This window comes from Colobus angolensis, unplaced genomic scaffold (genome assembly GCF_000951035.1).
Source record: "Colobus angolensis palliatus isolate OR3802 unplaced genomic scaffold, Cang.pa_1.0 Scaffold151, whole genome shotgun sequence".
NCBI lineage: Eukaryota > Metazoa > Chordata > Mammalia > Primates > Cercopithecidae > Colobus > Colobus angolensis.
In genome coordinates this window covers 2,269,864-2,284,067 of record NW_012114611.1, presented here as the reverse complement: position 1 = coordinate 2,284,067, position 14,204 = coordinate 2,269,864, and the positions used below count along the sequence as shown (strand labels likewise).

The 14,204-nt window shown below is 55.2% G+C and overlaps 2 protein-coding genes across 5 annotated transcripts in view; one reads left to right on the top strand and one right to left on the bottom strand.

Moving 5' to 3' along the window:
* Window positions 1-10,693, top strand: part of CACNB3 (calcium channel, voltage-dependent, beta 3 subunit) — a 15,199-nt gene extending 4,506 nt beyond the window's left edge. For 2 of the 4 annotated variants that reach the window (XM_011936231.1, XM_011936230.1), the window contains exons 2-13: window positions 4,792-4,914; window positions 5,117-5,239; window positions 5,702-5,817; window positions 6,120-6,184; window positions 6,401-6,420; window positions 6,619-6,699; window positions 6,891-6,949; window positions 7,428-7,537; window positions 8,136-8,287; window positions 8,510-8,605; window positions 8,725-8,874; window positions 9,336-10,693. In XM_011936231.1, coding sequence (XP_011791621.1) covers window positions 4,792-4,914; window positions 5,117-5,239; window positions 5,702-5,817; window positions 6,120-6,184; window positions 6,401-6,420; window positions 6,619-6,699; window positions 6,891-6,949; window positions 7,428-7,537; window positions 8,136-8,287; window positions 8,510-8,605; window positions 8,725-8,874; window positions 9,336-9,650 — 1,410 coding nt within the window. In that variant the 3' untranslated portion in view covers window positions 9,651-10,693. Of the gene's footprint in view, window positions 106-4,791; window positions 4,915-5,116; window positions 5,240-5,701; window positions 5,818-6,119; window positions 6,185-6,400; window positions 6,421-6,618; window positions 6,700-6,890; window positions 6,950-7,427; window positions 7,538-8,135; window positions 8,288-8,509; window positions 8,606-8,724; window positions 8,875-9,335 lie in introns of all 4 variants that reach the window. The other 2 variants (XM_011936229.1, XM_011936233.1) reach the window with 2 other exon arrangements.
* Window positions 10,694-11,507: 814 nt separating this feature from the next.
* DDX23 (DEAD (Asp-Glu-Ala-Asp) box polypeptide 23) overlaps window positions 11,508-14,204 on the bottom strand; it is a 12,566-nt gene continuing 9,869 nt past the window's right edge. The window contains exons 12-14 of the mRNA XM_011936228.1: window positions 13,825-13,933; window positions 12,897-13,071; window positions 11,508-12,443 (exon numbers count right to left, since the gene is read on the bottom strand). Coding sequence (XP_011791618.1) covers window positions 12,220-12,443; window positions 12,897-13,071; window positions 13,825-13,933 — 508 coding nt within the window. The 3' untranslated portion in view covers window positions 11,508-12,219. The remainder of the gene's footprint in view (window positions 12,444-12,896; window positions 13,072-13,824; window positions 13,934-14,204) is intronic.

Genomic DNA, 14,204 nt, shown 5'->3' with positions numbered 1-14,204 from the left:
CCCTGCCTCCGGGCCGCTCCCGCCCCCGGCGCCGCTCGCTTCCCCCACCCGGACTCCCCCATGTATGACGACTCCTACGTGCCCGGGTTTGAGGACTCGGAGGCGGTGAGTGCCCATGGTGAGGGTGGGGGCAGGGAAGTTGGGGTGACACCTCCTCTCCCTTCAACCCTTCCCCCAGTTCAGGACTTTGAAAAACGCCTCAGTGGCAGGGCAGGGTGTGTAGGGGGGCGCTCTAGAAACGTGGGAAGATGGATTTTCATGCCAAGCGCTCCCCAGCGACCCAGACTCAGACCCTGGGGCATCGGGTGTGTGCAGAGAGGGGGCAGTATAGGGAAAGGGCTCAAGCAGGTGGCTCCACGGCCCAGGAAAGAGGGCTGGGAGGAGGCAGGGCTGGAGGCCGAGGGCACAGAGGCTCTGGAGAGGGAACACGCCAAGTCTGGAGTTCCAAATTCTGGATTTCTGGGGTCTGAACATAACAGCTAGGAGAGCCACCGAGGTAGCTGGGGAGGCCGACATTCCAGACCTCTTGTGCCTCAAGCAAACAACACATTAGGGAGCTGAGAGGACACCAGGGAGCCAGGGACCAGCCTCTTTAGACAGAGGGATCCTAAAACTTGAGGAGCTCCATTATTCCCTTCTACCCTCTCCATCTCTGTGCATTGCCTCATCTCCTCACCCTTTCTTTAGCCCAGTTTCTCTCTCAGGCTGAAACCTGGGCACCCAGCACATGGGTAGGCCAGGTGACTGAGCCCCATCCATTCCACAGCCCCCTGCTGAGGCTTCCTCTGAGCAGCGGGCATCCTGAGCTCTTGCCCAGCATGGAGGTCCTGGAGGTGAGGTCAGAGGAGCTGAGGGCCTGGGGATGGAGAGGATGCGCTTTGCTCAGAGAAACAGGCAACCAATAAATATTTAATTCTCCTCTTTGCTTTTATCTCCTGACCCACTGAGACAAATCAGCTCATTAAGCAGTGATTCCCGGAGCTCAGACAGCAGGGAGAGTGCCTGGAAAGATGGGGCAAGAATGCGGAGCAGCTTCTCAGACCCTTGGAGCTGCCAGCTTTCCCTCAAATGTCCTGTAAGAAGGCCTCCTTAGGAGTGGACCACTGGATGGCTTGGAGGGGGACCCAATAGGTTGGAGCACCCCTGGGTTGGAAAGAGGAGTATGGTCCAGTCTTCTCCCATCACTTGCTGCCAGGCCCAGGATAGATGAGTGCTGATGCTCAGAATAGGCAACTGTCCTTTTCTGGGACTGGGTTCCTTCTGGGCTCAATTCTCCATGGGGCCTCTGGGGTAATTATATTGCTGCTAGAGCAGATCATTATCAAGGCTCTGGTGGACACCTCTTTCTGACAGTTGAAGGAACAGCTGGTATAGCCCAGGGTGCCAAGGTGAGCTTGAGAACAAACCTCTCTGTGGGGCTGGAGGGCCCTAGGAGGTTCTTCCCATCCCTGGTGAGAAGGCAAGGGCTATTGCAAGGAACAGACTGACATGTGGATGGTGTTGGAGGGCAGCCTGCTGACCCATTGCTCCCTCCCATCTCTCTCTGGCTCCTGATCACCCTCCCCCACTTCCCTTTCTCTTGCCTGGCTCCTTGCTCTCCCTGAGGCCCCCTCTGAAGCAGTAGGAGGGAGATCAGGCTCTAAATAAATCCAACGGCTCATCTCCCTCCTCTCCTTCCCCCGTGCCAGGCAAGAGAGGAGCTGCAGCCTGCCCACACACTCACTAGGCAAGGGGGGCACCACCAGGGCACTATGCCAACTCCTGGCAGCTCCAAAGTACTGACACTCTGGCTCTTTTGGCGTAGCAGGGTACAGGAAGGGTAAGACCCTAGATCATGCCTGGCAGGGCAGCCCTGGCCTCCCCAAGTAATACCAGAGCATGAGAGATGAGTTAGCCTGGAGGACTTGGGGGTAATGGAGAGGGGCTTCCATTCTGAGCACAACTCATTAAATGTTTAGGGAGAGATCCTGTGATTCCCATCCCAGGGTGAGAGGTCAGGTAACCCCAGATGCCCCAGGCGTTATTACTACTAAATTAGGCCGCAAGATGGCTCAGGCCTGTAATCCCAGCGCTTTGGGTGGCCGAGCCCGGCGGATCACTTGAGGTCAGGAGTTGGAAACCAGCTTGGCCAATATGGTGAAAGCCCGTGTCTACTAAAAATACAGAAATTAGCCTGGCATGGTGGCGCATGCCTGTAGTCCCAACTACTCAGGAGGCTGGGGCAGGAGAAATGCTTGAACCCTGGAGGCAGAGGTTGCAGTGAGCCAACGTCACGCCATTACACTCCAGCCTGGGCATCACAGTAAGACTCCGTCTCAAAAAAAAAAAATTACTAAATTAAACCAGGCACAGAGACTCATGCCTATAGTCCCAGTGCTTTGCGAGGCTAAGGTAGGAAGATGGCTTAAGCCCAGGAGTTTGAGACCAGCCTAGGCAAAATAGCAAGATCCTGTCTCTACAAAAAACTAGTAGGCGGGCCGGGCGCGGTGGCTCAAGCCTGTAATCCCAGCACTTTGGGAGGCCAAGGCGGGCGGATCACGAGGTCAGGAGATCGAGACCATCCTGGCTAACATGGTGAAACCCCGTCTCTACTAAAAAAATACAAAAAACTAGCCGGGTGAGGTGGCGGGCGCCTGTAGTCCCAGCTACTCGGGAGGCTGAGGCAGGAGAATGGCGTAAACCCGGGAGGTGGAGCTTGCAGTGAGCTGAGATCCGGCCACTGCACTCCAGCCTGGGCGACAGCGCGAGACTCCGTCTCAAAAAAAAAAAAAAAAAAAAAAACTAGTAGGCATGGTAGTGCATGCCTATAGTCCTAGCTACTCAGGAGACAGGAGGATCGCTTGAGCCCAGGAGTTCAAGGCTACAGTGAGCCACGATTGTGCCACTGCACTCCAGTCTGGGCGACAGAGCAAGACCTATCTCTAAGTAAATAAATAAAATAATAAAAATAAAGATTACTAAATTGGGCTGAGAGTCTGGAGCACAGGCAGAAAAGGTCAGACTCCTCTTTTAGCATGGTGCTGGGCTTCTGGGAGGTACCCGATGTATCTGTACCAAAGTGAGTGGTCATCTGCCTTGCCTTCTGCCTCCCAGCCTATTGGCCCCTGTCTGGTCGCTTCAGATACCAACATCCCACAGAGGTTTCTCTTGTGTCCTAAGACCCCTAGGAAGGCAGTCCCTCACCCTGTGCCAAGATTATTTCTGGGGTTCAACCCCCACTTTTCCTGCTGCCATCCAGCCTCATTTTGTTCTCAGGAGAAATGAGGAACAGCCGGCAGACTCTACTCTTCTGTAAAACGAAGGATCTTTCCCCCTTGTGCTATCTTCAGGCCTTTGGTGTACTATAGACACTGTCTTTAGCCTAAGGCTTGAGAGCCTGGGCTGACCCCCAGCTGAACAGCCCTCTTGCCCAAGGCAGGGTGGGGGTAGAGGGCACAGTGGACAGCAGGTGTGTGATTTTGCCTTCTCCTCTGAGAGTCTGGCCTCTGCTGCCTTCTGTAGGTGGTCGTGCCCAGTGAGCTTGCGAGAATATTCCTCCACCCAAGGACATTCTAAAGCCCCTTCCCCTATACACACACACACTCCTGCATGAACCCCTTATTTAGGCTTATCCCTTCTCTCTGCCACTGGCATCTCAGAATTGTGGGAAGTATCACTTGAGGCTTCTCCCCCCAGAGAGGGAATACTGAGGCAGGAAACGAAAGACTCTTTCCCTAGGCAGAGGAGGAAACCCAGACATCCTACCCTCTGGGCTCTTGTCTCGAAGTCCAGCATCCCTTACTCATTTGTGCCTCTCCCTCATGGCCTTGAAGCTGAGCTCTGTGACCCTCAAATGCACCCTCATTGCCTAAGACCTTTCCTATGGACAGGACTCAGAGACTCTCCTTGCTCATGTTACCCACTCCCCACATCCCCAGGGTCCTGCTCCATAGCTGAGTTGCCTGGCACTAGCATAGCCTTCTTCTAGGGCCAGTGTCCCCCGGGCCTGGGAAAGGACTGGGGAGATGTAGGCCAAGTGGTAGGCATGGCCCAACCTCACCTGCGTCCAGGGAGACAGCTTTGTGTTCTTCTCGGTCTGTGTCTTGTTTGCTGCCTACATCTGGCCAGTTGCCCCAGCAGGTGTGGGAGGAAGAAAAGTAGGGGGTGGGGAGAGCAAAGGGGAGGTAACTTCTAGGAGTTGGCAGCTTTGTGTCCTCCTCTTCACCCTGGAAGGGTAAGGGCTCACCATTTGAGAGCCTTCAGAGCCTTGTTGGAGTAGGGAAAGTGGGATCTTAGGGGGCAGATGGCTGGATCCCCACACTCAGGACTGGTGCTGTGCCAACCAGCGTCTCTTGACTGTTACTGCTGGCTGGACTCCTGCCAGGCGTCTTAAAGGGATGATGTCCAGGCTGCTTTGCAGGCTGCTGTGAACAAGAGGGCTGGGTCTCCTGGATCCAGAATCGTTTGTAATACATCATCTTCCACACTCCTCCCTTCCCTCAGCTCAGAGGACGTGTTAGAGGGGAGAAAAGGGAGGAAAGAGAGAAGTGAAGGTTCTATTCAAAGCTGTAGTATTAATAGGCTTGGGGGAGGAGGGGTCCAGATCTTTGCACCTATAGATGGGGCCAGCTTTCCCGTAGCCTCAGAGGCACCAGGGCCCTTCTCAGGGGATAGGAGGGGCCATAGGGACCCAGCCACCCCCTTGGAGATGGAGAAACAGGGCAATAGAGGCAACACTGTAAGGTGAGGAGGGTGCCTCCATAGCGTCCTTCACGCCGGAGCCTGGGAGTCACAGCCTGTTTCCCAACCCAGGGTTCAGCTGACTCCTACACCAGCCGCCCATCTCTGGACTCAGACGTCTCCCTGGAGGAGGACCGGGAAAGTGCCCGGCGTGAAGTAGAGAGCCAGGCTCAGCAGCAGCTCGAAAGGGCCAAGGTATACTTTCTGGGCATGGGGCAAGACAGGAGGCCAAACTAGGTGGAAACCTGCACTTGGTCCTAAGTCCCAAGGGTTCCTTGGGCAAGATGTCCTTGAGCGTGTGAGGGGCAGAGGCCACGGCCTTCTGCTGTTGGGGCACTGAAGCTGGAAGGGGTGCTCCGAGGCTTCTCTCACTTGCACTAATGGCCAAATTCTCCAGCACAAACCTGTGGCATTTGCGGTGAGGACCAATGTCAGCTACTGTGGCGTACTGGATGAGGAGTGCCCAGTCCAGGGCTCTGGAGTCAACTTTGAGGCCAAAGATTTTCTGCACATTAAAGAGGTGATCGACCCCCGTGCTCTAACACTTCTAAGCCTCTGACACTTCATTTTCTTGCTCTTGCCCCAGATCCCAATGCTTCTTACTTCAGTCCTCAGTCTAATTCCCCAAGCTAATCAGCTCTTCTCCTTAACACACACCTGTCCACCCCTCATATCTAAGAGCTCATCCCCAGGGTCTCCATCCTTCTGAGACCTGGCTTGGGCCTCAGTCTCCACGTCCATCAAGTGAGCAGTTAGATTAGCTGCCTCCGAGGTCCCCTATGACAGCTGCAGTGCCTCACTCAGAAATCCTGGGTGGCCCGAACTTGGCTGCCCTTTCCCCTGGCCCCTTCTGCCCACCGCCCCTTGCATTGCATTCCTTAGACCAGCTCAGTGACTGCCTCGCTGGCTTCTTCACATTGAAGAACCAGGACTTGGGCAGGGCGCTCCTCTCACCACTCCTTCCTGCTCCACCCACCCCCAGAAGTACAGCAATGACTGGTGGATCGGGCGGCTAGTGAAAGAGGGCGGGGACATCGCTTTCATCCCCAGCCCCCAGCGCCTGGAGAGCATCCGGCTCAAACAGGAGCAGAAGGCCAGGTGAGAGTTGGGCTGTGACTCGGTAAACACACCCCGAACACTTGAACTGTACCCACAGGACACGTCGTCATGCATGCCACACACATGCATATCCCCCTGAAATACACATGCACAAATGCCCAGCTCTACACACTCACACTAAACACGTCTACAAACACACGCGAATGCACACATACTGCATGTACACCTGTCTCACTGGATAAAGCATATGGAAATGTGTACAATTATTAAATAATGCACAGAACATACGTACACAGCGACACATTCTTCTCTCCCTCTCTCTCGCCTCCCTTTCTTCTCAGGAGATCCGGGAACCCTTCCAGCCTGAGTGACATTGGCAACCGACGCTCCCCTCCACCATCTCTAGGTAGCCTCCCCTCAACCCACCCATTTTGGGTAGGTGGGTAGCTAAGACACAGGGAAAGGGGGGATTCTGCCCAAGTGAACTGTGTGGGAAGGGGTTTTGTGGAGGGATCAGAAGGGGTGGGGAGAAGCCAGTATCTCCCTGGGGATGGGGATACCGTGCCCCCAGGGACCTTCCCCCCTTCACCAACTTTAATCTTGTATTTCCTTTTCCGAAAAGCCAAGCAGAAGCAAAAGCAGGTGAGTCAAGGAAGGGGACCTGGGCTGGTGGGGGGATCATGGCTTATGGCTCTGGGGACAGTGTTCTAGGCAGTCATTGTTGGAGGGCAGAACAGAGAAGGGAGGGAGCCCGGAACCTCTGGATCTGCCTTGACACCAAGCAGGCATGAGACAGGCACCAGGGCCATGGTTTCTACTGACCTCACGTCCATTCTGCAGGCGGAACATGTTCCCCCATATGACGTGGTGCCCTCCATGCGGCCTGTGGTGTTGGTTGGACCCTCTCTGAAAGGTTACGAGGTGAGGGAAGGTCCTTGACCCCAAAGAGTCACCTCTACCAAGCCTGCCACAGGAAGTCCCTAGGGAAAGTGGAAAGGGTCTGTCTCCTCCCTCCAGGGTCTGTATGTGGAGGACGTCCACTCTGGGGCCATGCGTGGGGAGGCTGCCTCTCTCCGAAAGGGCCCTTCATCAGTGCCATGTCCACCCACCAGGTCACAGACATGATGCAGAAGGCTCTCTTTGACTTCCTCAAACACAGATTTGATGGCAGGTAAGCTGCCCTGGCCTGAGGTGGCCTGAGAACCAAGGAGAAGCTCATGGCCTACTTCCAGATGCTGTAGCAAGTCTTCTCTAAGGGAAGAGTTAGTGGGAGCTGGGTAAGGAGAGGCTGAGGCACAGGTGTAGAAGCTAGCTGGGGCCGGGCGCGGTGGCTCAAGCCTGTAATCCCAGCACTTTGGGAGGCCGAGACGGGCGGATCACGAGGTCAGGAGATCAAGACCATCCTGGCTAACATGGTGAAACCCCGTCTCTACTAAAAAATACAAAAAATTAGCCGGGCGAGGTGGCGGGCGCCTGTAGTCCCAGCTACTCGGGAGTCTGAGGCAGGAGAATGGCATAAACCTGGGAGGCGGAGCTTGCAGTGAGCTGAGATCCAGCCACTGCACTCCAGCCTGGGCCACAGAGCGAGACTCCGTCTCAAAAAAAAAAAAAAAAAAAAAGCTAGCTGGGATTCTCCACTCCCACCCCAGGATCTCCATCACTCGAGTCACAGCCGACCTCTCCTTGGCAAAGCGATCTGTGCTCAACAATCCTGGCAAGAGGACCATCATTGAGCGCTCCTCTGCCCGCTCTAGCATCGGTGAGAAGTCCCCGCCATCTGCTTCTGTGCCCACTCAAGCACCAGTGAGAACCCCCTTCCTCCCTTTTCTTTCTTTCTTTTTTTTTTTGAGATAGAGTCTCACTCTGTCGCTCAGGCTGGAGTGCAGTGGTGAGATCTCGGCTCACTGCAACCTCCACCTCCTGGGTTCAAGCAATCTTCCCACCTCAGCCTCTTGAGTAGCTGGGACTACAGGTGCCCACCACCATCCCTGGCTAATTTTTGCATTTTTAGTAGACACAGGGTTTGGCCAGGCTGATCTCGAACTCCTGACCTCAAGTGATTGGCCCACCTTGGCCTCCCAAAATGCTGGGATTGCAGGCATGAGCCACCATGCCTGGCCCCTCCTCCTTTTCTCTTCCTTGCCTCCTTGTCTTTCTGCCCAACTCCTCTACCTGCCCCCAGGATTGGCAGGAACACACCCCTCCTCCTCAATTCCCATTCCTCTGCCTGCCCAGGCTTCGATGAATGCCCTTTCCCTCCAATTCCTTCCTGTCCACCATTTGGGAGCCCTCAAAGCCTGCTGGAGTGAGCAGTGGGCAGAGCTCCTGGTGAGCACTGCTGCTGCCTCCCTCCGTAGCGGAAGTGCAGAGTGAGATCGAGCGCATATTTGAGCTGGCCAAATCCCTGCAGCTAGTAGTGTTGGACGCTGACACCATCAACCACCCAGCACAGCTGGCCAAGACCTCGCTGGCCCCCATCATCGTTTTTGTCAAAGTGTCCTCACCAAAGGTAGGTCAGCTGGGGTCATGGAGGAGGCCCACAGGGCTACCCTACTAGAATGTGGCACGACTCTACTTGGTCCCTGCCTGGCACCTGAGTTCCCTTTTCCTGCTGCCCTTAACACGACGCTGAATCATCCTCACCTGCTACTGATGCCACAAGTGGAAGAAATGCCTAGCTCTACCCAGAGTCCTGAGAGACTCCAGGCCTAGCTCTGCCCTCCCCGCTTAGGTACTCCAGCGTCTCATTCGCTCCCGGGGGAAGTCACAGATGAAGCACCTGACCGTACAGATGATGGCATACGATAAGCTGGTTCAGTGTCCACCGGTGAGTGCCTGGGTCAGCTGCTCCTCTGCCCACTCCCCCAGGGCTGCGGCAGTGACAGAGATGGGTTGGGGGCTGCTGCTGAGGGGAAACCAATGTTGCGCCTTCCTCCCCCTCCTCAGGAGTCATTTGATGTGATTCTGGATGAGAACCAGCTGGAGGATGCCTGTGAGCACCTGGCCGAGTACCTGGAGGTTTACTGGCGGGCTACGCACCACCCAGCCCCTGGCTCTGGACTTCTGGGTCCTCCCAGTGTCATCCCCGGACTTCAGGTAACCATTTCCAGTGGGCAGAGATGCTCAAGCTAAGCCAGCCAAAGCACTGCCCCTCCCTGCTCAGAGGACTGTCCTTGGCCTCCAGTTCAGCATGCCAAAGGATTATAGAACTCTCAGCTCTGCTGTACAGAGCTAGTGCAGACGGGCAAAGGAGCTTCCTGAGGAGAGAGGGAATCAATCAATGAGATGGATACATCAGAGATTAGTTTCCTGGGGGTCAAGGGAAACACAATCTCCAAATCTTCTCCCAGGCTGCCTTGAAGGCAGAGCCTGAATTTTGCGGGAGTCGAAGCTCCAGTTTTCTCTCTCGGAAGAGGAAAAATGCTCCAGCATGCTTCTTCCTTGCACTAATTCCTGTACCAGGGAATTGAGAGTTGAGGGGGGAAGAATCTCGCACTTTACCAGAGGACAAGGTGAGGTCTGTACTGCCTCACTCAGAGCTGTTGTGTGGCCCCCAGAACCAGCAGCTGCTCGGGGAGCGTGGCGAGGAGCACTCCCCCCTCGAGCGGGACAGCTTGATGCCCTCCGATGAGGCCAGCGAGAGCTCCCGCCAAGCCTGGACAGGATCTTCGCAGCGTAGCTCCCGCCACCTGGAGGAGGACTATGCAGATGCCTACCAGGACCTGTACCAGCCTCACCGCCAACACACCTCGGGGCTGCCTAGTGCTAACGGGCATGACCCCCAAGACCGGCTTCTAGCCCAGGACTCGGAGCACAACCACAATGACCGGAACTGGCAGCGCAACCGGCCTTGGCCCAAGGATAGCTACTGACAGCCTCCTGCTGCCCTACCCTGGCAGGCACAGGCACAGCTGGCCGGGGGGCCCACTCCAGGCAGGGTGGCGTTAGACTGGCATTAGGCTGGCATTAGGCTCAGCCCCCAAAACCCCCTGCTCAGCCCCAGCTTCAGGGCTGCCTGTGGTCCCAAGGTTCTGGGAGAAACAGGGGGCCCCTCACCTCCTGGGCAGTGACCCCCACTAGGCTCCCATTCCAGGTATTAGCTGTGTGTTCTGTACCCCTGGCACCTTCCTCTTCTCCCACACAGGAAGCTGCCCCACTGGGCAGTGCCCTCAAGCCAGGATCCCCTTAGCAGGGGCCTTCCCACCAGACTCAGGGAAGGGATGCCCCATCAAAGTGACAAAAGGGTGGGGTGTGGGCACCATGGCATGAGGAAGAAACAGGGTCCCTGAGCAGGCGCAAGTCCTGACAGTCAAGGAACTGCTTTGGCATCCGAGGACCTCCAGTCACCTCACTGCCACATATTAGAAATGAGACAATCAAAGCCCCCCCGGGGTGGCACACCTATCCGTCTGCTGGGGTGGGGTATCCACATCCAAGACTGGAGCAGCAGGCTGGCCACACTCGGGCCAGAGAGAGCTCACAGCCGAAGCTCTTGGGGGGGAAGGGCTCTCCTCACTCTGCCAGGAAGCTTCTTAACATGTGACAGGACCAGGGGCCAGAAGCATGGTGAAGCCAAGTGGCAGACGGGAGCTAACCTGGATGGGGGTTTGGGGAAGGAGGGTGTGTGTAGCAGAGAACTTATGGGGGCCTCCTTGCCTTTCTCATTCCTTTGCCCTGCATCCTGTCATTTCTGTTCTTGTCCCTCATACATCCTGGGAGAACCGGGCTCCAGACTTGGTTCCCTGACTCATAGCTGCTGCTTGTTAGGTTAGGGTTAGATGGGGAGAGACAGGGCACAGAGGACCTGTCTCCCTGGCTACTCTCGCCTTATGGCTCTAGTGTGTGACCTACAGAGCATGCTCCACAAGCCCCTGCCTCACCTCACTGTCATCACTAATAAACATCATGCACAGTCCCTCAGGCTTCTGTTCTGTCTGTGATGCGGCCCAAGTCTGGTGGAGGGAAAGATGTGTTCGGGCCGCCCTTCTCTCAGAGAATCTGTCCAGCGGGAAGGGGACAAAGGCAGAGCTGGGGAGGCACTCTACTCCCAGGCATCCCCACTCCTCATGCCCAGGTGTCAAGAGAGAGACATCCAGCAGCATGAAAGGGGCTTGTCCTGGGATGTGGGGAAGAAGACGCTTGGTCACGGCTTTACACTATCCTTGTGCCAGGCCAAAAAGGCCCTAGAAGCAGCTACAACTTGAACTCCATGTACTAGGCCAACTCTTTCTGTGGGGTAAGAAGAGCATGTGAACAAGAGGGGTATGGGGGGAGGACCGCAGCCCGGCGTTCCTATCACCACAGCCTGATACAGCTGAGTCCACCCGTCTTGCACCATCCCCCCCCAGGAGCAATGGGTCCAACTAGGGAGACGCAAGCAAAGATGCTAAGACCAGGCCTTGGGCACACAGCGGCTGAGTGGTTCCAACTGCCTCACCTGCCAAAATTTCACAACTGCTTTCCTTTCTCACCTTGGCCTAAAGCTTCCTAGCGGGTGTCCAGGCCAGGGCCACACATTCCACCAGGCTACAGCAGGGGCAGAAGATGCATTACAGTCCTGCATGGCTTCTGCATCTCCCCTCAAGTCCACCTATGCACTCAAGATTATCAGCAGAGACCCTCTGCTCTGCTCTTAATGTGACTGTCTCTCATTTTCCAAGCCAACCCACCCTGCAACCAGTGGTGTCCCTCCTGCCAGGGAGAAGCTGGGAAATAAGCTAGAACTAGACACAGCCTTAGTATTCATGTATTTATTCTCAGAACATACAAACTTATCTTCTCAGAGAATAGAAAACAGAGATTTCACTCAGTGACAAAGATGGACACAGCCAGTTCACCCTGTTCCCCCATCTACTCAGAAAATCCCCTGGGGGAGGGGATGCCTGGAGCACACAGCACCCCTTGGTGCGGGGCTGTGCACAGGTCTAAAGGCGCTCGACTTTCTTTATCATCCAAACAGGAAAACAGCTGTCCAGATGACGGTAAGATTCCACTGTCCGTAATCCTCATGGTGCCAGGTCCCCTGGGGCATCTAGGGCAACGATGCTGCTGCGGTTTATACAGTTACACAGTCAAGTCTGTGCCAAAGGAGGTCCCATCAGGCAGCCAGGTTTCTGTTCAGTCTGGGCAGCAATGCCAAATGGCTGCCCCCATAGCCTGGCATGAGCTGATGGCCCAGTGCAATCCCAAAGCAAAGAAGGGCAGAGCTGGGCCAAAAAGCTGTGGCAATTTCCTCTCCCTGCCTCCGACAGCGTTGTCCTCTCCTTGTGCAGCCCCACACGCAGGCCTCCCGACCTGAGGGTCTGGGCTAGAGAGTCTGATTGTTTTCCTAAGCCCCCTTAACCCAAGAATGAGGACCTGGAAAGAGGGATGTGAGGTTTCTGAAGAACAGGCATCAGGTAGCTTTGGAGATGCCCCTCAGCCCACAGGAAGAGTGCTGTGTCAGGCAAAGATAGTCTCTTCCCGGCGCTTCTTGGTGAGGATGGTGCCTGGCTTATGCTGGGCATCTGGGTGGTTGGCTAGTTCGGGGGGACAGGAAGACACTGGGCTTTCCAGGATGGCTTGCTTCAGCTCGTAGAACACAGCAGAGTCCTCTTTTGTGAGGAAGGTGATGGCCACCCCACTCTTGCCTGCTCGTCCCGTGCGGCCAATGCGATGGATGTAATCTGGGGAATGGGAAGAACGTCACTCAGCACAGCCCAGATGCCCGGGGGAGCCGTGTCTGATGCCTCCACTTCTACAGGCGTCCTTCCCACCCCATCTCCAAAGGCGGGAATACAGCACATGCTGCCTGAAACTGAGGTGCCCCCCGTGCCCTCTCCAGGTGCCCATCTCCCCTGTCCTCCTACTGACTGTAGTCCCCACCACACTAAGACCCACAGCTGCCTAGCTTCATTCTTCACACTCTTGAGGACACAAGTGTCAGTCATCCCAGCTGCTGGGACAACAAACCCAGGTAAGATAAAAGACAGGAGCACTTCTCATGGGAGCAAACAATCCCAGACTTGGAGCTGAGGAAGGCAGTAACAGCCTTCCATGGACAGCACCCTGACTTCGAGTGGGACACCATAAGGAATCTGACTTCACCCTGGATTGAAGCTGCTTTTCCTGGAACTTACCTTCAATATTTTTAGCCATATCATAGTTGACAACCATAGACACATCTTGGATGTCAATACCACGACCAGCCACATCTGTAGCCACCAAAATATCCTTGGCCCCAGCCTTGAGGTTGGACAATGCAAACTCTCGCTGCTCCTGGCCTTTTCCACCATGCAGTGTGCAAGCATTATACTGTTGGAAGAATGGTAGAGTGAGCAGTGTGATCAAGGAGAGACACAGGAGTTCAGAGGAATGGGACAGACACAGAGGGAGGGTTGGAGAGGGCAGCAGGATAGGAGAAAGGGAAGGAGGCAAGAGAAAGAATGACTGCAGTGAAAGGAAGGAAAGAACAAGTGAGCTGAAGAGATGGACGAGAGGAAAAGGTGTGGTGCGGCAGGGACACACAGAGTCAGGTCAAAGGCAAAGCAGCTGGGAGAGCTGTGGAGCCAGACAGATGAGTTCTCAGAGAATTAGGGGCAAGATCAGGGTAGAAAGCAGGGATCAAGAAGTTTAAGGAAGTTGAAGAGCTGAGTGGCAGGGACACACCCTTCCCCTCAAGCACCAGTAACAGGAGTAAAGGACACTGATTATCAGCTCCCTTCTGACCCCATCACCTCCTCTCCTCAACAAGCACAGTTTTACCTACTCTTTTCTATATCCTCAGACTCTGCCAGGATATGGGTCCAAACCTTTCCCTGGCTCCACCTCACCAGGATGAAGACCTAACGCAGCTCTGGCTGGCATTACTGCAGCAGACAGGGAGTCCCAGCAACTGACTCCATTCTTTTCATTCCCTCAAACCACCCTTTACCCTGGTGCTGACTTGTTGATTGCTGGACAGGTTAAACAAAGGGTGAGAATCGAAAGGAAGAGCCTAGGGGGCCTTGCTAGATTCAGAAAGCAGTGCCACAGAGGCCAGATTTTGTTCTCCCCTGCCAGACACACCCCCATCTTCTCCAGGGATTTGGCCAACACGTCGCAGCCCTTCTTCTGGTTGACAAAAATAATGATGGGTGGGTCAAAGCCTTGCTCCAAGATTGCCAGCAGCTTTTTCCTGGAGGGAAGAGGAGAAAGACGAGATGCATAATACCTCCCGCTCCAAGTGAAATGCCCAACCCTGATCTGTGAACACTACTTTCAGGGTCTTCAATGCCCATGACATTCTGCCCAAGAAAACAGCAGCTCGCCGGGCGCAGTGGCTCAAGCCTGTAATCCCAGCACTTTGGGACGCCGAGACGGGCGGATCACGAGGTCAGGAGTTCGAGACCATCCTGGCTAACACGGTGAAACCCCGTCTCTACTAAAAAATACAAAAAGCTAGCCGG